The sequence below is a fragment of the Tenrec ecaudatus genome, chromosome 6 (assembly GCF_050624435.1).
Source record: "Tenrec ecaudatus isolate mTenEca1 chromosome 6, mTenEca1.hap1, whole genome shotgun sequence".
In the NCBI taxonomy this organism is placed as follows: Eukaryota; Metazoa; Chordata; class Mammalia; order Afrosoricida; family Tenrecidae; genus Tenrec; species Tenrec ecaudatus.
The window spans coordinates 43,965,166-43,991,937 of NC_134535.1; the positions used below are offsets into that span (position 1 = coordinate 43,965,166).

The 26,772-nt window shown below is 37.0% G+C and overlaps 1 protein-coding gene across 1 annotated transcript; it reads left to right on the forward strand.

Annotated features, from left to right (window-relative positions):
* The first annotated feature begins 201 nt into the window (after positions 1–201).
* On the forward strand, positions 202–22,613 carry TSPAN19 (tetraspanin 19). Its single transcript, XM_075553221.1, is given in 9 exon segments — positions 202–267; positions 357–400; positions 402–427; positions 2,670–2,795; positions 10,391–10,464; positions 18,062–18,172; positions 20,177–20,318; positions 21,276–21,361; positions 22,545–22,613. Coding segments are annotated over 9 exon segments (744 nt in total).
* Positions 22,614–26,772: the final 4,159 nt, after the last annotated feature.

The following is a 26,772-nucleotide window of genomic DNA, read 5'->3' on the forward strand; positions in this document are numbered from 1 at the left end:
TTTACACAATTGATGGATGTGTGGATTGTGATACGAGTTGTATGAGCCCCCAATAAAATGATTTTAGAAAAACTATGCGAGAAGAAAATTGTGCAAATAACCAACAAGAATAGGCAATAGCATTTAAAGTTATTATTATGGTGAAGTTTATGGTGACACTTGTGGTTATCTTTAAGACTCATCAGTTTTCTTGGAAGAAAAATGTTAAGGAAAAGCAAAATAGTAATTTTTAAGTACATTCTTAATCTCGTTAATGGAGCTTTCTTGGTAAGAATTCTCATAATTATTTACTAAGAGAATGAATGCATTTTTACAGATAAACACTAACAAATAAATATTGACTATATCTCTTATAGAGTCTTGGACTTTTACTCATGGGATTTGGTGCATGGTTTTTATTATAGAAACAATTTTTTGACTGTTTTAGGTATGTATCTAGTTTTCTTTTGCTTTCTCAGAAACAAAACAGGCATATACTTTACAATAGCTATGTATTGGATTTAATCAGCAGGTGGCAGTATTATACTAGAATTCAGTAACTATAGGCCAGATTTCCCTCCATAGGGATTCTTCAACTAATTTTGGAAGAAAAAAAGAGGAAAGAGGTGGGAACTTGCTGGGCAAGAATGATGAGGGAAGGGGGCAGATCAAGATTTTTTTGTAAGAATCTTGAACCTTTATACATTTGTAGACTTATGAGGTAGTGAACAGAAAGATCTGTAATTTCCACATCCCTTCTAAACCAAACCAATCTATTGGCCTTAAATCAATTCTGACTCATAGTGCAGGACAGAGTAGAGCTTCCTGTAGACTTTTTAAAGGATGTAATCTTTAAATGTGCACATCTTTAGATGTGCAGGTTGCCACGTCTTTCTCATGTGAAGCAGCTAATGGGTTCGAGACACTGACCTTCGATTAGCAGCTGAATATTGAACCATGGCAGTACCAGGACTCCATTTCGATAATTCTCAACCCTCTTCTCAAATTAAATAGTATCTTTTGAAACTCACCATATGCTCTCACCATCACAGGATTATAAATTAAGTGTCAAACACTAAAAAAATGTGAGTTGATTCAGATTCATAGCAACCATATAAGACAAAGTAGAACTGCCCCATAGAATTTCCAAGGCCATACACTTGTATGGAACTAGACTGCCACATCTTTCTCCTGTGGAGTGGCTGATGCATTCGAACCACCAACCGTTCTGTTACTGTCCCTGTGCCAGCAGGACTCCACAAACCAGGTGTAATTTCCTGAAATAGGAACGTATGGATAAATTAATAAATGATTTTAATTTGATGAAGAAATGTACATGTTTTTTTTCCTTTATTTTAGGCATTTTGTGGTATGTTATGGTGGCTGTGACTTTTGTATAGAACCACTAAATTAAGGGTTATTTCCATGGAAATAGCTTTCATTTTGGGGAAATAGATACACCTGTGTTTTTATCAAAGGCATTGAAAATTGGGGATGATATGACAATAGTCAACAAATTCAGTGGGCCAAATATAGCTACTGTTTCACTTACATATTGCTTAGGACTGCTTCTGCACAGTAGCAGCAGCAGCGTCATCTAGTTGCGACGGAGAGTACGGTATATGGCTCACGAAGCCTAAAATACTTGCCCCGTGCAGAAAAAGTTTGTCAACCCCTGTTCTAAAGTGACCCTATGCTATTGTTTAGTACAAATGAACAAGAGTAACTTAGTAGAGAATTTTCCAGTGGTTTCTGAAATTCCTTGAAAGACCTACTGGCCTTTTGTTCCTTATGATTTTTTTTCAGGAACTTTTGTCTAGCGTAGGGCTTTGAAAGATAGCAGTGGTGTATTTTGTGGAATGAATTGTGTCCCTCTACAAAATATATTTTGAAATCCTACCCCAACCTCCGTACTTATAAATGTGAGCGTAACTTGAAGAAGAAGTTTCCCTTGGTGATGTTAATAAGACTTTACCGCAGTAGATTGGGTCCTAAACCTTATCACACCGGAGGCATAAAAAGATCAGAATGGACACAGACAAACACAGGAGACAGGGGAAGACAGATAGGGAGACAAATGTATCACCACACAGAGGGTACTTCATTGTTAGAAATTACTAGAAAATGAAATAGAAAGGCAGCAATTCCTCTGAAGGACATAAACTCAAGTAGAATATCTAGTTTCTTGAACTATGAAAAGGAGCCCTGGACTTCAAGGTCATTAGTTTGAACACACCAACTGTCACAAGGAATAAAGCTGCTCATGTATGAAATAGAACCCCAATAGAAATACATTTTTGGCTCATCCTCATATTGTGAGAAGAGGATCACTGTTAGTAATAAGCTCAGGATATCATACAAAGCACACCTAACTTACATATTTGGTACCTAAGGATTTAAGGATTTGGGGGATGAATGCATCCACAGAAGAGATCACCCTATGGGGGCAGGGGTATTTTAATATAGATGACAATGAAAGTAAGATTAAGGTAAAAGTCTACGATTCTCTATCACATCAGAAAAGTTAGAGAGGTTGGTACTGAACGTAAGGACTAGACTGGGGTCAAAATAAAAGATAAGAGAGTGTCCTAGTGGCTTGACAACAGCTGTTTGGGGAAACCTCGGTTGCTGTATTTATTAGTAAATAAAAAACAAACTATAACTCCATACATCATTTTGTGTCCTCACAGATGACAAGACTCAGATGATAGCATGTAGTGCCCAAATACTGATTGGAACTGGATCTGCTACTGTTCTTTGTCTGTTGGGTTTTTTGGGAATTCACAAAGAAATCAGATGGCTCCTAATTCTAGTAGGTATTTCATTTCTGACTTAGAATTTAAAATGCTTGAGGTTCACACTAACGAGTCTGAGTTATTTATGTCACCATGATAATTCAGCAGAGTGTGTCTTTGTGACTCAGGTGAAGCACCCTCCAAAATCCTTCTTTAGGAAGGTATTTTCTTAATAAATTTTCAATGCACCAAATCTGGTCCTCAGTATTGCAGACTTAGGTATTTAATCTTTCACACAGAGTTGGGAAGTATCCTATGGTGAACTACAATTAATCAAATCTCAGAGTCAGAAGATCAAAATCAGAATAAAGTGTATTAATGTCAATGAGCAATATAACTTACCAAAGAAAAAGAAATATGTCCTCAACTGAGCACATTTTCTTCCTGAGGATATGCCATGTGGGAAACTAAATTATAACCGAGATCACAATTTGTCACTTAATTGAGAACAATAGCTGCTGAGACAGCAAGATTGTGGCAATTGGCTAGCGTACTATCTCCCTTAGGCATGCCACATGAGAAGATAAATTCGAATAGGAATATAGATCTGAATGAGAAATTTACAGCATATGTGGCAACTATACAACTCACAAAATGCAATGCAGCTTAAAATATTTTAGTTTCTTTAATTCAAATTCATTTTAATTTATAGCCCCTCACTTACATGTAGATAGTAAATTCAAGCACAGTCATTTTGTTTTTGACCTTCTTTCTGGAAGATTCAGGGGTACATGAGTCTTTGTAGTACTTAATAGGGTCTTGTCACTCCTTTAGCCCTTTCTTACCACCAACACGCTCACCTTCCCAGACCACATGGTCTCTTCGGGTTTTCTCATTCTGTTGTTTGAATGACCTAACACGATATAGGCAGAGATGCTATTCACTAAGTAGGTACCTGCGCCTGGCATATCAGAAACCCTCTGCAAAGCATTAGTAAATAGACATTAAGTCATCTCTTCCCAAAATATTTTTCCTCCAAGACACAGGGACCTCTCCAATGACTTAGCAACTAAAGGGGTCATTCATGTATGACCTAGAGATTATATGTTGACTATTTTAGTCACTCTTACCTGTTATCACATGCCTTGTGACTGATAACCCATCTCCCAACCAAGGTCTTAGAATCCTTTTAGTCTAAAAATATAATGTCTTCTTAATTCCCTGAAAATATTTCCCACTCTTCTCACATCTTGTCTTCTTTTTCAAGGACATTTTATCAATAGGCTTAATTTTTGGAAATGAAAAATCACTATGGAAATGGCTGGTGAAAAATCTTTATTTCCCCTCATCACAAACTTTACTTTAGGCACCGAAGGCAGAGGCTTTTCTAAGTATAAAGCTGGAACTGGGGAGGGGAAATAAAGGCGAAAACTACAGGGAGAATGAAAAAATATATACGCTGCTCTAAAGCGTTTCTTTCATGGGTTCCAATGACTATTTGTTTGCCCTGATTAAGGAATGTGGACTAGAGGTGGTACTGTGAAGTGAAAAGTCAAGTACTGGAGCCACGTAATATGTTTTGAATTGTAGGCACTCCATGCAAAAACACTGTCAAGCTTTATCCTTATACTATCTTTCCCTAAACTCCTTTGAATTTACCTAACTTTTCAGATGAACTCATTTTACTGTTAACGATATGTAACTTGCATGTATACTTGGCTGGTGGAAACCTTCTGAATAGTATCGAATACTGTTTCACATGGTGCAGGAAGCTGCAGCCTGTACGTTGGAGGCACTCAAAATATGCCTGCAAAAGAGGGGAATCCTCAAATAGAGTTAGTTTTAATGACATGGATGGAATAAAGCTTTTGGGACCTTCGTTTGATGATGTCACTATTCCAAATGAGAGGAAGCAGTAGCAGGCATCCATTAATAAGTAGAATATGGAATGTAAAAAGTACAACTCTAGGATAATTGACCCCTAATAAAACTGAAAGGGAATGCAGGAAGATGGATATCTAAGCATTTGTGAGTTCTAAAGGACTGGTATTTGCCATAATGGACCAAACAATCATAGGATCTACACTTGGAAGTGACAAATTTAAGAAGAATGTTACTTTTAAAAAGAATGTCTCAAGACCTATCTTGTAGTATAATGATATCAGTAATAGGAAAATTGGTCTCCCTACAAGGAAGACCAGTTAATAAGGCAGAATTGTGCACCAACCACTAATGCCAAGTAAGAAGAGAGTGAAATATTTTTTTTGAGAGTGAAATTTTATACCATCTTCTGCAGCCTGAAATTGATCACGTATGCAATAAGATGTATTGATCATAACTGTAATTGAGATGAGAAAGTTGGAAACAAAGAGGATCAGTAGTTTGGGAAAATGGCCTTAGGATAGAAATTCTACCTAAGAGATTGAATGATAGAATTTTACAAAATAACTTACCCAATTGTTAGTTCATTTATATAAAAGCATCATCATTGACTATACACGAGATTATTGTCAGATGCAAGACAGGAGAATTAAATAGAGTATGTTTGTAGTAAGAGTCAGAGGTGATGGAGAAGCTTAATATCATCAGTCAGAATAAGACCAAGACCCAGCTACACTAGAGACTATCAGTTGTGCATTTTCAAATTTGAGTTGAAGTGGAGGAAAATTCAAACTAGCCTTCTAGAGCCAAAATATGACCTTGAGAATATATAACCTGGATTTAGAGACCATCTTAAATGTAGATTTCATACATTGATCACTAATGACTTGTAGGATCACATCAAAGAAATTATATAGAAAGAAAGCAGAAATGAAAGAAAAGATCAAAATGGATGTCAGAGGAGATTCAAAAATTTTCTTTTGAACATAGACAGGCTAATGAAAACTTAAGAAATGTTAAGTAATAGAGCTGAACAGAAATTCTCAAAACATAGCTTGAAAAGACAAGGTATTATAATGATATATGCAAATACCTGTAGGTAGAACACTAACAGGGAAAAAGCATGCTGGGAATTTCTCAAGCTAAATAGAACTGAAAATAAAACGAAAACGTGGAGTTTTGATATAAAAGAATTCTGTCAGAAAAATATTAAAAGATTTATCAAAATAAAATGAAGGAATACACAGAGTACCCAAAAGAATAGGTTACTGCTCAACCATTTTAGGAGATAGCATATGATCAAGAACCAATGGTATTGATGAATGAAGTCCAAGGTGCCCTGAGGGAATTAATGAAAAACAAAGCTAAAGGAATTGATAGAATACCAATTGAGATGTATCAAAAAGTGGATGCAAAACTCATTCAATTATACAAAGAAATTTGGAAGACAGCTAGATGGCCAACTGATTGGAAGAGATCAATATTTGTGACCAGTCCAAGAAAAGTGATCCACTAGAATGCAAAAAAATTATCTAATAACATCATTGAAATCATATATATGAAAAAATTTGCTGAAGATAATTTTAGACTTTTGTAACACTAGCAAGTTGACAGGAAATAGGCAGGAATTCAAGGTGAATTCAGAAGAGGACTTGGATAATTTCAAGTATATGTGGTACATTGATGGAAAGGAGAGAAAAACAAAGGTATTTGCATATTTCTTTGTGTTTTACTCGCTCTGCAAAGTTATTTATCGGACTTCATATCTGTATGCTAATCAAATAATCCAAAAAACTAGACTGTGTGATGAAGAGATAGCATCTGGATTAGAGGAAGGCTTGTTATCCACAACAATATGCAGAGGGCACAGCCTTGAGGACTTAGGGCAAAGACTTGAAGTCTGCTCACTTTCAGGTGAAACCTTAGCACTCACTGATTTTGACTGTAAAACACAGCAGATTCTTGCACCATTATCACAAGAGTTACTATATTTAAAAGCATTGTTGGAGTCACTGTGTTGACTCATCTTGTTGAGTGTTTTCCTCTCTTCTGTTGACCCTCGGCAATACCAAGCATGATGTCCTTCTCCAGAGAATGGCCCCCCAAATAACATGGTCAAAGTATGTGAGATAAAATCTCACTGTCCTTGCTTCTAGAGGGCATTCTGGTTGTACATGTTCCAAGATAGATTTGTACATTCTTCTAGCAGTGTGTGGTATATTCAAGATGCTTCCTCAACATAAAGAAAACAAAACCCTTACATCTGTGCTAATACAAAGCAGCATGATAAATTGGAAAATAATTAATTTGTCAAGAATTTCATTTTATTTGGATCCACAATCAACATTTATGGAAGCACCAGACCAGAAACCAAAGGATAGATTGAATTGCGAAAATCTGCCAAAGACCTGCCAAGTGTGAAAAAGCAAGGATTCGTTGAGGACTAAATTGCACCCAACTTAAGTCATGATATTTTCAAGAGGCTTATAAGCATTTAAAAGCTGGATAATTAATAAGGATGGCCAAAACCCTTGATTTCTTTACTCATGATGTAGGCAAAGAATCTTCAATATACTATGGAGAGCCAGACCAAGCTATTTGGAAGATTTTCAGCCAGAAAACGTTTTAGAAGCAAGGATGTTAACACTTCATCTCATACGGTTGAGGCACCAGTACCTGGGGCAGGGCAGCAAGCTTGGCAATGCAAAGGGACAAGAGAAAAGAAAAAGATCTTTGCGAGAGTTTAGGTTTTGTGTCAATATGTTTGGGTCAGGAATCTCAGTGGTTTGTTGTTGTTGTTAGGTGCCATGGGGTCAATTCCAACCCATAGTGACCTTGGGCACAACAGAAGGAAACACGAAACATGATCGGGTCCTGCACCATCCTCACAATCACTTCCCCGTATATTTGGGCTTATTGTGGCAACCACGGTGTCGATCCATATTTTGAGGGTCTTTCCCTGGCCCCTCAACTTTAACAAACTTGGTGTTCTTCTCTAGGGATTGTTCTCTCTTGGTCTCTTCTGACAACATGCCAAAGTATGTAAGACAAAGTCTCACCATCTTTGCCTTTAAGGATCACTCTAACCTTACTTCTTCCAATATCGATTTGTTTGTTCTTTTGGCAGCCCAAGGTATTTCAATACTCTTCGCCAGCATCACAATTCAATTGCATGTATTTGTCTTCTGTATTATATTTAATGTCCAACTTTCACATATATATGAGGCGATTGAAAGTACCATGGCTTGGGTCAGGTGCACCTTAGTCCTTAAATATGCTTACTTTGCAATACTAGAGATATCGTGCAGCAGATTTACAGAATGTAACTTCTTTTTATTTGTTGACTGCTGGTTCCATCAGCATTGATTGTGGACCTAACAAAGACAAAATCCTTGACAAAAATCAACCTTGCATTAATTTATCATGATGGTTCAGTTGTGAGGATTTGGGTCATACTAATATTGAATAGTAATCCATATTGAAGACTGTGATGCTTGATCTTTATCAGCAAGTGCCCCAATTTCCTCACTTTCAGAAAGCAAGGTTGTGTCATCTGCGTATCTCAGGCTGTGAATAATCCTCCTTCCCACCCTAATGCTTCCTTCTTCTCCATATAAACCTGCTTCTCTGATGATTTGCTCAAACCTAAACTGAATAGGTATGGTGGAAGGATACAGCCCTCATGCACACCTTTCCTAATGTTAAACTATACAGAATGCTCTTGGTCCACTCGTAAAACTATGTCTTGATCCAGGTACAAGTTCCTCAAAATACAATGAAGTGTTCCAGAATTCCCATTCGCCTCAAGGCTTCCCATACTTTGTCATGATCCACAGAGACAAATGTCTTGGCAGAGCCAATGAAACACAAATATATATCTTTCTACTGTCAGTCAAGTTCCATACTGGCATCAGCAATGATATCCGTTGCTCCAAGTCTTCTTCTGAATTTGTCCTGATACTTTGAAAACTCGCTGACATTATATTGCTGCAGCCATTGTTGATGATCTTCAGCAAAATGTTACTTGCATGTGATATCAATTATATTGTTCTATAATTTGAACATTCTTTTGGGTCACCTTTACTTGGAATGGGTACAAATATGAATCTCTTCCATTCAGTTGGTCAAGTGCCTGCCTCCAAAATTTCCTGGCTTAGATGAATAAGAGTTTCTAATGCTTCATCAGCTTGTCAAAACATTTGAATTGGTATTCCATCAATACCTGGAGCCTTGTTTTTGCCTAATGCTTTCAGTGCAGCTTCAACTCTTGCTCATATCCTACCTCCTGGAGTGGTTGAATGTTGATCGGTTATTTGGGGTACACTGACTGTGTATGCGTTCCATCTTCTTTGGATGCTTCATGGATCACTCGATACTTTATCCGTAGAATCGTTCAGTATTGCCATTGAGGCTTGGACATTTTATTGAGTACTTTCAGTTTCAGGTACACTGTGTGAGCACGTGTTTCCCCATGGGTTTCCTAATTCTAGTTCTTTTCACATTTCATTATAATATTTCACCTTCTCTTCTCTAACTGCCTTTGAAATTCTCAGTTCAGCTTTTTGACCATCTCTTTCTATAAAGTTTACAACTTGGGAAATCCTAAGGGGCAGAGGGTTTTTCTCACAGATCAGAAACCAGGAAGGGTCACTAGATAACATCTATCTTTCTATTTCAAGGATACTTAGAAATAGTTCTTGGGCTTTCACAATTTTCTTACTTCTACCAATATCTTCTGAAGAAAGATTGAATGAAGTACTATAAGTTGAATTTTCATAAATCTAAACTTCAAAGAAGATAAATTTCATGACCATTTTTAAATATCTGGAAAAGATAAGTAAGTAAATATTAATTGCCTATTTTAAGTAGTAAAAGTTTAAAAATTAATAACAGTAAATCATTTTTACTTACTATTTCTACTTACAGGGGAAAAAGTATATTTACTAAAACTTTAACTAGTTAATACTTTAAATGATGACTTTCAAAATTAAAATCCTATTGCTGTCAGCTTAATTTTGACACATATTAATCCTCTAGGACACAGCAGAACTGTGTGTGCCCCAGGGGTTCCCAAGGCTGCAATCTTTATGGAGACAAACTGCCACATCTTTCTCATGCACATGTCTGGCGACTTTGACATGCTGACTTTTTGATTAGCAGGTGACCATGTTGAGCCACCATGATATTAAAAAAATATTTGTTAGTTATAAATACAGTAATATTTATAAGTGCTGTTGTGTTGATACAATGGAAGATACATAGAAGTACAAAATAAAATAAATAGAAAAATTACTCGATCTGAATTTGCATAAGAACATTCTCAACTTTCAAAGAGTGGTCCATTGTACATTACATTTACTATGGCAATATGGGTTGTTTTAGTCATTCCTTCTGTCTTCAATACTATGGGACACTTATGAAAAGTAGGTTGTAAATGTAGTGATTTTTTTTTAAGTATTCACAGGATGGTATGTTAAGTGGATATTCAGATAGCTGAATTATCTCAATGACAGTTTTCAGATCTGACATAAGAATCACCAACAGTTCCATTAGACCAAATTGCAGATTAGCGTTCTCATAAAAAATTATTTCTTATTTCTGCCTTACCCTTTGTGAATCACTCATTAGACTAGATGAAGTGGGGTATGCCCTTCCATCCAGTAATTTTATGAAACCTCAGAAATACCAAAGTATATGTTCAAACTGTATATTTCATATTATGTTCATTTCCCTTTGCTGTGGTGCCTAAGGTAGAAAGTACTATCGTAGCTGTCATATGCATTTTTCCATTGTAGTACGCAGCCTGATCGTGTGTTCCATTGGTGTTCAGGTTGTACTGGAAGCACTCACCTTCACACGGAGAAGCAAGGTATGGAAAGTAAATCCTTTTCTATCTGTTCTTTCACTGGAAATCTAAAGAAAATGGAATACACTGATAATTTAGACCTTTGAACCTACATTGAAATGTACATTCAGGGGAAATACTAGATTTATGTTTAGGGAATCGGGGTCAAAGTGGTGACGGGCTGGAAGAATTTGTCTGCAATGGTGCTTGGATATATATATGCTGTGTGGCACAAATGGCTAAGTATGTAACTATGAATATGTGGCTACTAATCAAGGTTGATGGTTTGAAATGACTCTGAGGCACTTTGGGAGAAAGAGCTTGTGATTAACTTCCAATGGGTAACCCCATGACCATATGGAATACTCAAACCCAAACCTATAACAATTAAGTGAATTCTGACTGAGAGGGATCCTCTAGAGCAGGTGTCCTCAAACTACAACCCGCGGGCCAGGTGTGGCCCGCCGAGGACATATAACCAACCCGCCAGGTGTTTTTGACCTGTTTGGTAGTTTTACTTCAAACTAAGATATGTGCAGTGTGCATGGAATTTGTTCATAGTTTTTTTTAAAAAAAAAACTATAGTTTGGCCCTCCAACATGTCTGAGGGACAGTGAACTGGCCCCCTGTTTAAAAAGTTTGAGGACCCCTGTTCTAGAGTGTTCTCAAGACTAAATGTTCACAGGAGGACATGGCCTCATATTTCTTCCATAGAGAAGATGCTATGCACACAAGACTACTGTAAAATACCTGCAGTAGCCATGATTCAGAATTCACTCAATTGCAAGTGTTTTTGTTTTTCGGTTTGTTTGCTTTGAGAGGGTGGTACTTGGTAAAGATTGACAATGTGGCAAACACCAAAGGAGTGAAGAAGAAATGTTACTCAATGTGAGAACTACAAATCCCCCATCACCCGGTGAGAACTACAAATCCCCCATCACCCAGGTTACCATGATTAATGCAACCACTGCTTATATTTTTGTAAAGAAATTAGTATGGTTCAAGAAATAAATACATCTACAAAAGTGAAGTGCATCTTTAGAAATTCTATGTGTCTGTCAATTTGTATAAGTGGGGCGGTTTGCATGTTACTTTGATTCTGAAAGACATGTCACCGACATTTCCAATACCAGCATGGCCTCCAAAAGTGAACAGGTTTCAATGTCATTTCCAGACTAACAACTGACAGAGAAGAAGAACCCAGCTTTTCACTTCAGAGGAAGGCATGAAACCCTGCTTCATCGCGTCAAAACACTGTCAGATATTGAAGGTCTAATTACTGGAGGCAGAACATTGTCAGAGACAGTGCTGGAGGATGGGCCAATCCAGTTGAAGGGCACTTGAAATGTGACTGAGGATGACATGCAGGCCAGATTCAGAAGAGGTCTTGGAACAAGGAATATCATTGCTGCTGTCAGACTGATCTTGGCTGAAAGCAGAAAATACCAGAGATGTTTATTTGTGTTTTGTTTTGTTTTTTTACTATGTCAAGACATTCGACTTGTGTGGATCATAACAAGCTCTGGATAGCCTCGAGAAGAATGGACATTCAAGAACATTTCATTGTGCTTATAATGAGTTTGAACATGGACCAAGAGGGAGTTCTCAGAACAGAACAAGAAATTACTGTGTGGTTTAAAATCAGGAAAGATGTGTATCAGGGTTCTATTCACTCACCATATTTATTCACGCTGTATTTGTATAGCAAATAGAGAAGCTTGCTTATATGAAAAAGAAAGTGTCATCAGATGGAAGAAACACTTGTTAAGAACATACAATATGCAGATGACACAACCTTGCTTGCTGAGAGTGAGAAGGCCTTGAATCACATGCTGATAAAGGTCAAGGATTGCACCCTTCAGTATGGGTGCAATTCAATGTAAAGATGACCAAAATCCTCAAAACTTAACCAACAGGTAACACCATAATAAATGAATAAAATATTGAAGTTGTCTCAACCCGTGCTCCAAAATATGAATGCAACACAGCGGCATGAAACAGGGAACCAGTGGAGAGGTCTGAGGGGCCGGCCCCAATGCCAACAACTTGGATAGCTGCCCCTCCCCCAGAAGAATTCATTTCAGAGGCCCGCACTTAAGCTACAGCTCTGGGAGAGGAACATGTCTGATCAGAGCACATGGGAGCAAATGAAGGGGGAGGAAGAGAGCATGGAACACACCCTGGCTCACCAAGCCTTAAGGATGATATCCCTGCTTAGAGAAACCAATGCGCAGAGAGGACCATATGGCCAGCCCCACAACAAGACATGCCTTCCATCGCTTACAAATTACCACTGGAGACACAGAGTGGGAATTGTGCCTGATCTGACCCCACCACACCAAGGCAAAACACTAAGGGAATGCAACAGAACAGCAACGGGAGCAGAGCAATTAAGTCCCAAGGGAATACCAACAATAGACTTTGAGGCCAAGGTGGCACCCCATCAGACTCAACCAGAAAACACTCCTATTTAGGTCAACAAACAGACCTTGAACTATTTACAGGCTTTTTGTTTGTTCGTTTGTCATTGGGTTTTTTGTTGTTTTCTTTTGTCTCTTTGTTTTGCTCTGTCTTTTTTGTGTGTGCACATTATTATCTCTGCAGGTCTATCTAGATAAGATAGCCTGGATAAACAATCTGGAGGAGAAAGCAAAGGGACCAATAGTTTCAGTGGGACATGGAAAAGGGGTAGGTGGGGGAAAGGATGTGGTGTTAACCAACACAGGGACAAGGGAACAACAAGTGATCCAAAATCAGTGGCAAGGAGTGTGTAAGAGGCCTGGTGGGGCTTGATCAAGGGCAATGTAACCGAGAGGACTTACTGAAACCCAAATAAAGACTGAGCAAGATAGTGGGACAAGAGGACAAAGCTAGGGGAAACACAGACAAGAATTATTAGAAAAATAGGAAACACTACAACAACAAACTCACAAAATAAATTTTAAATTAGAACCACACAAAAATAGCAAATAGAAATCCAGAAGATACCAGTATAATTTCAGAAATACAAAAATATATTGAAAGAGCAAAGGAGTAGACTGGAATCTCTGGAAGGTCAAATTACTGAAGCTAAATCTCTCCATGAAAACCTGCCAGAGGAACATTATTTACAAGGGGAACATTCGGAAACAATACTATAAAGAACTGTATTCCAACAAACTTGTGAAAAATGGACAAATTTCTATAAACACATCACCTACCTGAACTAACATAGACTGACGTTGTTGTTAGGTGCTGTTTGGACTCAGTACAACAGAGTGAAACACCATCCCACCCTGGGCTACTCTTAGAATCTTTCTTCTGTTTGCTCCCATCCTTTCAGCTACTGTGTCAATTCATCGTGTTAAGGACCTTTGTATTCTTCACTGCCGTCTATGTTACTAAGTGTTCTGTCTGGTTCTTCTGACTGTGAGTTGTGCTCCATCAGTAAATGAAGGCCCTGCAGGCTTTCCTCGTCCCCATCACTGTGGCTGACTCTAATTGAGAATGAAACTCTTCCTCAGTCACATTTTGAGGGCCTTCTGACCTAAGGGACTCATCTGGCAGTGAATCTGACAGTTTTTTGCTTCTATTTCTGAACAATCTTTCAGTGTTATTCATAGGGTTATTCAATGGCTAAATTTTCAGAAGTGGACATCCAATTCCTTTTTCCATAGACTCTTCTTAGTCAGTCTGGAAGCTATGCTGAAACCTCTTCGCTTCAGGGGACTCTACTGTTATTTAAAATACCACTGACACAACTTCCAGCATCACAGCAACACATGAGCGACCACAGTACGACTAACTGACAGACAAGTGGTGGATGGACTGAAGAAAATGCCTTATTAAGTCAATAGTAAAAGAATAACGTGATCACATAATTTAAAAACAGAAATGCCTGGGTCAGGCAGCTTTATTGATATACATTCAGAGAATAGCTTTAGCCAACATTCAGAGAAGAGCTTACATCAATTAAACTCATACTACTCCAGGGTATAGAAAGGAAGGACAATTCTCAATTTATTTTATGAAGCAAGAATAATTCTGATGCCAAAACCAAGCAGAGATATCACTAAAACAATAAATTATAGACTAATATCTCTCAGGAAAATAAAAACAACAATTCTCAACAAAATTCTAGCTAGTGGAATGCAATCAAAACAAAACAAAGTAAAAAATTATGACATGACTAAGTGGGATTTGTATACTAGAGTGGTTCACATTTGAAACACAATATAATGCATTACATAGATAAAACAAGTGAATAGAATGATGATGTCAAATGATACAGAAAAGTCATTTTACAAAATTGAATGATGATAAAATAATAAACCAGGATTATAAGCAAAAATCATCTGTATGATATAAAGCATATATTTAAAACTAACAGTCAAAATTATTGTCAATGGAGAGAAACTGAAAACATTCCACTTGTAAATGGGAACCAGATACTCAAAACTCAGTGTTACCAAGTCAATTCTGACTCGTGGTGACCTTACAGGACAGGAAAGTTTTCCCTGTGTGTTTCCAAGGCTGCAAACATTGTTGTAAGCCTCTTCAACCTCCCATGAAGCAGAGGGTGGGTTTGAACTACTAACCTTGTAGTTTGCCACGTGTAACTAGCTACACCACAAGGCTCTGTGAAATGACATGGAGATGCCCTTTACCATGACTCCTATTCAGAGGGAATTTAAATACATACAAATTGGCAAAGAAGGAGTGAAATTCTCTGTTTGCAGGTTATTTGGAAAATCTAAATTATTCAACAAAAATATTATTGGAGCTAATTGAAAATTCATCAGAGTGGCAGGGTATAAGATCAATACACAAAAATCAGTTGAATTATTTTATACTAACAAATAGAGCTCTGAAAAAACCATCAGGAAAACAAGAACAGCACTAAAGTAGTCACTGAGAAGATGCAACACTTAGGAATAAATCTAATCACACAAACAAAGGACCTGTACAAAGACAAATACAAAGCAAGATTATAAGAAGACTACATAAATAGAAGTATATACCATACCATGTTAATGGATAGGAAGACATGTCATTTTGAAAATGTTAATACTACCCCAAGGAATCTAAACATATAATGCAAATGGATCCAGATTCTTACCTCATTTTTTAAAGAAATGGAAATACTAATCACCAGTTGTATGTGGGAAGGAAACTGTTCACAAATAAGCAAAGAATTCATAAAGAAGATCAGAGTAGAAGGTCTCCCAATTTCTGGTTTAAAAACTTACTAAAGAATCATGATATTTAAAACAGCTTTGTACAGGTACAACAGAAAATACATACACAAATAGAACAGAATTGAGAACTCAAAAGTAAATCCATTCACTTACAGATAGCCGATCTTTGACAAAGGATCAAAACACATTAAGGGAGGGACAGTCTCTTGCTGGCAAAACTGTATACCCATTTACAAATGAATGAAATGGGACCTGTATATTCATATACAAAGACAGACCCCAGAGGTATCAAAGAGGAGACATAAAATAGAACTATCCAGATTATCCATGAAAGTAGGGACACACTGAAGGTGGTATGAAACATAATGAGAACGGTAGATGACAAAATAATTACTAGGGCTTCCTAAAAATTAGACCCTAAGTGCCTCAAGAGATTTCATCAAAAGAGAGCCTACAGATTGGGAAAAAAAAATTTGTTAAAAAAAGTATTAGCCCCAAATAAGAGAATGATATTTAAAATTTATACAATACTTTAATAACTCAAGGAGAAAAAGGCAAATAATCCAGTTAAAAATGCACAGAGGACATGAACCAACACGTCCCAAAGAAAACATTCAGGCAGCCAACAAGCAGAAGAAATGCTCATGATTAGTACATATTCAAGATACGTCAATCAAAAATCCAGTAAGATGTCTCATCACCCCTGCCTTAATAGAAAAGTTAGCAAAAACAGGAAGTGGAGAGATTGGAACCTTCACTCACTACATACTGCAAAACCATGCAACTATTGTGCACAGTGGTGTGGTGCTTCTGCAAAATGTTGGAAATCGAAATTCCCTACAACAGGGAAATCCTTCAGCTTCGATATCCTAGTGAAAAGAGGAAAGACAAGAAGAGGTCTGTGCACAGCCATGTTCATTGCCACACTATTCCCACTATTCACAAACTATAGAGACAACTTCAACTCTCAGCAGTGCAAGAATGGCTTAATAAATATTGGTAAATACACACAATGGAATTCTAGTCAAGTTTAAAAAATAACTATGTATGTGAAACACAGATGAACTTGTAGGACATTATGCAGAGTGAAGTCACCAATCACAAATGGACAAATATTACTTCAAACCTTTATTGCAAAAACTAAAGAAAAAGTTTCCACATTGAAAGAGCACCCTTTGATGCTTACCAGGGGTCTGAGAAGGAGATCAAGGACAGGAAATCACTGACTAAAGGTAGACAAATGTTAACTTGAATGATAGGGAAGACTATGCAGTAAGAGGGAATTTGCGGGGGCAGGGATGAAGGGGGAAAAAAGACCTTATGAGGTTTATAAGAGTTAAAAGCATTAGAGGTAAATACTATTAAAATAATCTGAAAAGGATCACGTTAGAAAGTTCTAAATCAAGTGTGGGAGTCCTGGTGGCTGAGTGGTTACAAGTTGGACAACAGTGACAGTCTCAAAAGCCCACAGGAACAGTGCTGCCCTGTCCTGTAGGGTCACTGTTAGCAGGCAGTGGGGGTGGGAGATCGACTGGGAGGGAAATGCAGGCCCGAATTCAAAATCCTAAGAAAGTAGGATTACTGGTAGGACGAGACTGGTGGAGCCTCCAAGACTCTGTCCTTTAGTCATTGTGCTTGTGTTTACCCAAAATCACCCCTGTTAGAACGACCACTCATTTCAGATGAAAAAGGACACAATACGAAAGGTTAGGAAAGAAGGAGGAACAGAAACAGGAAACAGGGAGGAAGTGAAAAGAGCTGTACATTGAATGGGTTACAATGGTGAGTGGAAACAAAATGTGTGTGATGGTTGAATATAAAACAGATGATCTGCTCTGTAAACCTTCACCTAATTCATAGTAAAACATTTTTTAGTGTATAGGCCTAGTTAGAGAATGCATTGAGAAATAATAATTTCATAATTTGGTAATTTTGCTCAATAAAGGTCTCTATAATTTTGTAAGTATAAATACATATGACTTTGGAATCTAGATATGAAATTATCTATTGAAATGGGGTCTTTTTGTTTTAATATTATTAAATAATAATTTCTGAGAATGTTCAGTTCTTTACCCTTGCACAAATAAAACAAGCATTACCCATAATTTTATTTAATCTATTAATTAATGAGGAAAATAATAAAATTTAAAGCTAGTTTATAAAATAGTCCAAAGAAAAGGTACATATATAGGTAATCAGGAATGCTAAAATTATTTAAAATATGCCCAGCTGAATTGGGAGACAGATGGATCAAATACATTCCCACTATGGAAAAAAATTGCATTTCTGGAATCAAGAATTATTCACATTATTGTGGTTTTAGAAATAATTTTAAAAGTTAAAAAGTAGGTTGACTTAAAGACAAAGAAAGAACATTTGAAAAGATTTCTGTAGACATCAAGGAATGTTTCTATGGTTTTGACTTTTAATTCAGTTTTCAATAGGTTTACCAAGTGTGGATCACAGAATTTGATTTAGTCATCTCTAAATATGGATCTAAAAATATGCCCGAAGAAATACCCAAGTGGACTATTCTTGACCTGTTACAGAAAACAGTAAGACGAAATGGGAATAAAAGTATAACGAGACACTCTGAAGGGCAGCCAGGGAGCAGCTGGAGGAAGGAAGGGAGGAATGAGAGGTCTTTGCGCTTTTTCTTGAGAAACTAGCTGGAATATTCCACCCACTTACAAATCTTGAATTTGTTTTCTCCTTCTTTTTATAATGTCTGTTTTCCTGGGTTAATTGAAATTTATTTTATCCTGGTTTCACATGCGCACGTGTTGATGATCCTCTACCAAATATAGTATTTCGGTTCTGTGGCATACAGAAAGCATAATTAATAGGTAGCATATTTAATTGTTGTAAGGAAGAGCTCTGGTGTCAGCTGCTAACTAAAAAGTTGGCATTTCAAACCTACCATTCTGCTTCTATGTAGATGTTTAGCCTTGAAAACCCCGTGGGGCCGTTCTACTCTTTTGAGTTGGCATCAGTTCAGTGGAAATGGGTTGGGCTGGGTTTATATTGGATTGTTATAAGAATTCCTATTTCACAATCCATTCAGTTCTTTCTGGGCAGGTACTCTGTCAAGTTAAGGGCCAAAGGGTTTAGAGCAGAGGTGGGGAACATTTGGCCAATAAGCAGTATGAAACCCAAAATCCAAACTCCCTGCCATCAAGTCAATGCTGACTCCTAGTGACCCCCTGTGGGTTTCTGGGACTGTAACTGTTTATAGGAATAGAAAGCCCAAATTTTCTCCCACGGAGCTGTTGGTGGTTTTGAACTGCTGACCATGAGGATGAAAGCCCAACATGTAACCCATTTAAAAATTAGAAGAGCCTAAAACTTTCCTAAATTTATAAACTAATAAAAGGAGCCCTGGTGGCTTAGTAGTTAGCATTGGGCTACTAACCACAAGGTAAGCAGAGAGAAACTACCAGCCTCTCCTCAGGAGAAAGACTGGGCTTTATATTTCTGTTTAAAACACTACCCTCTTGGAAACTCACAGGGCAGTTTTAACCTAGATGCTTGCTATGGGCCCTCATCGACTCAGTGGCAGTGAGTGCGGCAATAAAGGGGTCCTGGGTGATGCAATTGGTTCACTTGCTAGACTGCTAATCAGAAAGCTGGAGGTAATGAGTTCACTGAGGGCAGTTCTGAAGAAATGCAAATCCTTGTGGAGCACAGTTCTGCTCTGACACACTTGGTGTTCAAATCAACTCGATGACATTGTTGCCTTCTTATCCCCTCCATGATTCTTCTAGGCCAGCGGTGGCTTAGTAGTAGAATTAGCACCTTTCATGAGAAAGATTAGAGTTCAGTTCCCAGCCGTACACTTCATATGCAACCACCAGCCTCTGGTATTTGAGGTTTATGCGTTGTGATAAAGCTGAATAGGTTTCCGTGGATACAGAAGAAAGGCTTCACATGGTTTAATCCATAATCCGTTGTGAGATGGTGCATGACTGGACAGCATTTTTCTCTCTTGTGCCTGAGGTCTCTACGGACCTAAGTCTGACTGTGTGGCAGCTAGTAACATAACATCACTAACTTAATGTTATTCCAGCTTACAGTTACTAGTCATGAATACATTTGGGACAACACATGCAGATTGAGTTGATTAACCTATTTCCTAATTTCTATTACCTTAAATCTAATCACTAATTTAGTCTTCCTGTATTTTAATAATACTGCTGGCACATTTTAATATAGGAGGAAATGATAGTATAGCTTTCAATATTATAAAATACTTAAAATTTCTCTTATTTCTTAGGTGACAAATATATAAGCCAATTCTCTCACATTCTCCCAGCTCAGCAACAAAGAAGTTTAGAATTCACACTAAAAGAGAGATATTTCATAGAAATCTTGTCAAGTCTATGAATATATTTATTATCATATACTTTGGGAAATTTTCATACAATATAATAAATAATGAAATTTTACATCTCACATTAAATAATTTAAAAATAGAAGTAACTGAGTCTCTGTTCATATTAAATACTGGTAGCATAGTCTGGATCCGTGAATATTTTTTAATTCATAACAATTGTTCTTAGTTACAGTGTTGTGGCCAAAACAATTACACAGATTGGATAAAGAACACAAATTAAGAAAATTCAAACCAGGCTCCATGTTCTGGCACAAATTCTACATTAAGAAGATGGTTCTGTGATGTGCCACTGCACGCGACTCACCTAGAGGGAAAGAAGAATTCTAAGGCTTCTTCAATGCCTTCTACTTTTTTTTTCTTTTTGCAAGTCAATTTGGAATTCTGATAAATTTTTTAATATAAAAGAAAGGTTATTCATGTTGGTTAGGTTCTTAAGCAACTTCACCAAATCTAAACCATAATTAGATGAACCACAATATTGTTTTGTTTTGTAATAAGTTGAATAAATATTATTTATGTGTTCCTTAGTCTTGAGATGCCCTCAATATATTGTCCCAAACTTAATTCCAAAAGCCCTGCAGTAAGAGGAGGAACCTTGTTACAAAGTGTTTTTTTTGTTATAAAGAATTTGATAAAGGGGTTTAGGATTCTGTAATAGTAGGAGTATAGGACAGGCGAAGGCTGAGGTGAGGAACTCTGTCAGTGGTCATCATGGTGGACAGGTAGTAATAGCAGATGAAATAATAGAGGCTTCTCAGAAGAAACTGATAATCATAAGTATAGAATATTAGCAAACTAGAGATTTACATCCCAAGAATTGCTAATATTATGTATATATCATATGTTGACATTACTCTAGTTGTAAAATGAATAATTCTTTTTATATAGTTTGTTAATAGATAAATAAGGCATTACATATTTAATATAATTTCTATTTCTGTTGGGAAAAATCCAATTAGAGGATGGTACAGAACCTACTAATTAACAATAATGAGAAAATCAAACCATAGTTTTAAAATTTATAACTTTCTGATTTCAGTAGCATGAGAATTTCTTAGCAACTTTAACAGTAATTGAGGTGGCCAGACATCAAACATAGCTACTTAAATTAAAAGTCCAGTTACTTAAATTAAAACTCCAGTTAGCCATTCACTCGGTGCTTGCCTTTTAGTGACGCTATTTTATCTGTGTTTCGTCTTCTTGAAATAGATTTATATATAACATCATTTACATCTCTGAGTCAATCTAAATCATGTATTTTCCTTAGGGCTGTGACGATAAAATCAGTTCCTCGTCTGCTGTTAACCTCTTAACTTTAATTGGAATTATCCTTGGACTTTTGGTTTCACAGGTAAACTATTGTTCATGTTTAATGATTTAAAATATTAAGTAGAAGTTATACAGAATAAATTACAGAACAGGCAAACAAGTTATTTAATAATTGAAATTATTCACACCAAGGAGAAATACAAACGCCAGCTAAAGGAGGGAACCCTTGTTGACAAGTAGTGGTCTTGTCAGATAGTAGTTTCATTGTGATGTAATACAACAACAAATTACTCCATATCTCAGCAGCAATAGCATCAATGTAGGCAAACTGCAACCTGGCAAACTTCTGAAATTTGGGCAATGCTTGTATTGGTAAGATTCACTCTTTACTCATATGTTCATTTTTCATTCATCCATTGACTGCATTCGAAGGGGGACTCTGTGTCAGACAGTGTAACCTACACTAGAAATACAAAGAGAGGTACAGTGAACACATTCTGTGACCTCTGCAAGCTTCCAGCAATAAGACCTAGATTCAGAGCTGCATTCTTCAGTCACAGAGAAGGCTCATGAGAACCTGTGAAGGCCCCATGTTCAAAGAAAATGCAGCACTGGGGAGATTATGATCGTGGGGACCACAGCATTGAAACTAATATACGATGTCTGGTTTGGCTAGAGTGGGGTACTAACCTTGAATTTCCTGTTAGGTTGTCCCATAAAGCCAATAAGTTAGGATTCCTTAAAATTTGTTGAACTGAAAACAGTTTTGGCCCCCAAACAGTGATTAACTAGGGATATTTACAGCATTATACCATTAAAAGTAATTCTTTATTGAATTCATGATAGAATCAGTAAGAAAGGACCAAAGAGGGGAATCAACGTTCAATTTTGTTTTTAACCACGGACACACTATCATGATCCTAAAACCAAAAAGAGGTCAGTTTTCTAGATTCGAGGATAGAATTAGATGATTAATTTGAATCAGATTAGCAATGCATGAAGCCATCTAATTCAGGGACAGTCCATGTAACTGATGCTGTAATAGTCTACTTCTTAACTCCCTTGATCCATGCACATGGTGAGAGGGGACTTCTCAAAGTCTCACTCTTCCGACTTCTAATTCTCCACAACATGGACCTAACTCTGAAAGTTTCTCACTTCTCTCATCCCCTTAGCATTAGAATTATATCCAGGTACATATGTGTCAACTTGACAAATTATCCTTTTTAACTTTTGATAAAGTTTACTGTTTTCTTATCTTCCAGATTTTACAAGTCTCATTAACCATTTCTTTCTTCAGACTTATCAGGAATAAAATATATACAGAAATGTGACTTTGGATTTTGATCAGTCCAGACGAAGCTGGTTCATTTTCAAATTAATCTTTTTATTTCAAAAATAACATTTAAACTGTATTAAATAATCTTAGGATTTAAATAATTAGTTATGCAGACTATAGAATTATTGAATACTATTGGAAAATATTCAGTGGAATTCTATTTTGTTTGTCAGATATTCTGCTTTCAGAGAGCATCATTACATAAATTGATAATGTGATGAAGTATCATATATTTTTTGAGTTTCTTGTGTAGAGATAACATCTGCATAGTGTTCAAAATATACTAATTAACTACACAACCATAATGTAGTTTTTATATTCAGATCTTAAGGAAGATTTCTTAAAATTGAAAATCTTGGCAACATTGAACTCCAATATGAAGGAATCACTTACTTCTTCCTGCTGATGATGCTTAGATGTGAAAAGCAGACTTGAAATTTTAGAAATCTGGATATAAATTGATGACAATAGTATAATATTATAATAACAATGAATTGTTTATTTCAAAAAAACCAAAACCTTTTTAAATCATCAGTCACCATGCTGTTTCCTTGTTCCTCTTTTTCCTTAAATTTTGTACAATACAGGCATGTTTAGTCTCTTGTGGGTATAAAAATAATCTTCCTCTCCTATTTTCCTAACAATGATATTGTGAAAAAAATTAATAAATCCTTTGGAAAATAAAATGTGCAAGACAGATGTGGAATATTATCATTCTTGTTCTCATTAGCAAAAGGTTGTCCTGGCCTTGAGGAAATGAAGAAAATATAGATTAACCTAAAATCTTGCATTGCCCCTGTTCCTGTACAAGCTCACTGTCATTTACTAATTCAATCATATCTCTTTCCATCTGCTATCCAGAGCACTGCAGATTTCAGAGACCTATACACATTGTTTTAAGTTAGCACAAAAAGAACATGGAATAATCATTTTCTCTAAAGTGACCTATAAATAGACATACCTTCTATTGGGGGATAATTCTCTGGGAACTTGTAGCATATCTTCAAATTCCCATTTTCTCTAAATATGTTAAGGGAATGCACCAATAGCAAAAATATTTCTCCGGCTTAGAAATTGAAAATCAACTTGTCGTTAATAAAATAAATATTGTGTTTTGGTTTTACATCTACAGAAAAGGAACAATCTCTGGATACTAGATCCCCGATTTTTAGTCAATTCAGTTCATTTCCAAAATGTATATACTAGTGCTGGAGAAATGGAGAGAAAAGAAAGTAGAAGGAACTGCCACCACCTCCACCAGTGACACCAATGCAGGACCTGAGCGGAAACCCTGAGCCTCCCTACTAGCAACTCCTTCCAGATGCTGGCTGCTAGCTTCTGTGGGACTCATTTCAATGATCTGTTAAAACATGGTGGATTACTGGGAAGTGCTAGGTGTGCAGCGACATGCCTTTCCTGAGGATATATATTAATATATATATATATATACCATACCATAAACTGGTACTGAAGTGGCTTCTTGATAAAAATTCTGAGAATAATAAAGAGGCAGAGAGGAAATGAAACATATAACTGAGAAATAGGAAGCGTTATCAGATGCTAATAATGGGGCATCTTCGACAACTATGGTGAAGAACCGTTAAAGGACGGAAGTGGGGCCATTTTGATAGTACATCTCAGTTTGGTTTTGCATTCTGTAATCCAGATCATGTGACAGGTGATTTTTGGTGGAATGGTTAGATTTTCACTTGACTCTTTTCAAGATCCAGTTGAAGATGTTTGGAGGGGGGTGAATCCCTGTGGCCCAGGGAAGCTGAAGCCAAGAAACAGGATGCTTTTTTGATGCCTTCCATCTTTTGGAAGTGAATTTCTACGGTTAACACAGGGGCTACTTCATTTGGTTCACTGGGTCAGGAGGACCTTACTTCATTGCCTTCCACATCATATGATGGCAGTGGTAACTTCAAGTCTATATCAACGTTTGCTAATATAATTAATGGCAAAAAAAGTCATAAAGAAGAAAATTATTGATGATGGCCAAGAAAAAGTAGAAGTTGGAGAAGACGGCCAGTTAAAGTCCTTAACAATAAGTGGTGAGGAAAGTATATACGTCACTAAATTCATGACATTTAAAATTCTATGAAGTATTGTTTTCAAATAAACTAGATTATACTTTAAATTCACAAAACTTATTGCTACACTTAATGCACTGCCTTAATAGTCCTTTTCATTGTGATCTAGAAAACTTTAAAGTGTGAAAATTAGATTGGAAAAAAGTGAAGCAGCAAATTAGAACTTACAGAACTTAGAAAAATACTTTTAACTGCTTCCGATGTCTCACTTCAGACGATAACAACTAACAACCTCGTGTGCAGAGAATAACTGCACTCCATGGGGGTTTCAAGGCTGGACATTTTCAGAAGCAAATTGCCAGACCTTTCTTCTGAGCTTCCTCTGTGTGGGTTTGATCCACCAGCACTTAGGCCAGTCGTCAAGGGTTTGACTGTTTGAGGATACCCCAGAGGTCCTAATTTTCAATATGTGAGTAAAAACCTGGATTGTATTGTCAAGGCACTACGGTGTAGACATTTATCACTTGATTGTTACCTGGAGATTGGCAGTTCTAATCCACACAGGGGCCTGGCAACATGCTTTTAAAAGTCACAGCATTTAAAATCCTATGTCGCATTCTATTGTGAACTAGTGGAGCCATCATGAGATAAAATCAACCTAATGGCAACTCGCAATAATTACATAAGTAGAAACATTTTGGATTCATCTATATAGCAATAAATGCATTTAGAAACCATCTAATAGGGGTATTCTTGCTATTAGAATATGAAAATAAAGAAAACTGTCTGTAACCCCGCATAAGATTGGTGTATGGCTGTACATCTGTGCTTTTTGAGAGCGCCGGTCTTGCAGTGGTGACAAGGTGGGCTGTGATCCGCACACCATGGTCCGCACTTGGAAGCCACCAGCCTCTCCGCAGGAGGAAGACTTGGCTTTCTGCCCCCTGAAACAGTTACAGTCTCAGAGACCCACAGGGGTCTCTAAGAGTCAGCATTGACTCGATGACAATGGGTTTGGATTTTTTTTAATCCTATACTTTAAATGACTTCATTCTTGTTTTAATGTGCTGAAAATGTTGATAAATTTTGAACCAAGATCCCTGTATTTCTCATTTTACACTGGGTTCCACAAAGTATGTGGCTATGTTTGTCCTGGTTAACAAACTCAAGTCTAACCACAATGTCAAACATGTGAACATATAACCATATGCTTGTGATCATTTTTATGGGCACTCAGAGAGAGAACGACTAATTTGCCATAGCTGCTCAGAGAGGACTTCGTAAAGGTGAGACATACATTTCACAGTGATATATCAAACAAGCACAATGTACCGGGTGCTATTTTAAGTGTTTGAGAAACAGGAGTACACAAAGCAAATAAAAGCCACAAAAATAACCCTTGCTATTATGGAAGTATATGTGCATTAGTGGATCCAAACAAGAAAAAAAATCACACAACAATGACGTCAGATAGTGGGATGTGTATAGAGAAATGGGAAAGAATACAATTGTTATATCAATTAGTGAAGTGTACTCTAAATGAGGAGGTGGGGTGGGGAAGTCGTATCAGGAAATGGAATGAGGAGTTCTGGAGATAGAGCGAGGCTGCAAGGAAACAGAAGGCCTTGCTGGGGTGGGGGGGGGAGGGAAACGACTTGATTGAAGAACTAAATAGGGTAAGAGAATTCCGAGTTGGCACACCACAACAAGGGTGAATCAAGTATGATTAAAATGGCACGGAGAAAAAGCAACAGCAGTGAACGGGATGGAGGACAGGAAGGCAGTGAGTCAAATAAAGAGTGACTGGAAAAGATTAGAAAATCCTGTGGATACTTTTGGTCACTGTGAGAGTTAGGTTTATTGTGCCAAGTAGGCTTCTGTAGGAACATGTGGGCAGAATTTAATCAGGTCACAGCTCAATTGAAGGGTGACCAAGATAAATGGTTCTGTAAATCAGGCTTCTTCCTTTTTTCTCCCTGGTAATTGAACCAGTGTGCTGCTGCCTCAACTAGTCTTTTTACTCCATCATGTACTGCAGTACCTGTGGACTGAGCCAATCTGTGAATCATGTAGTCCAATGGTTCTCAACTTTCCTAATGCCGCCACCCTTTCATACAGTTC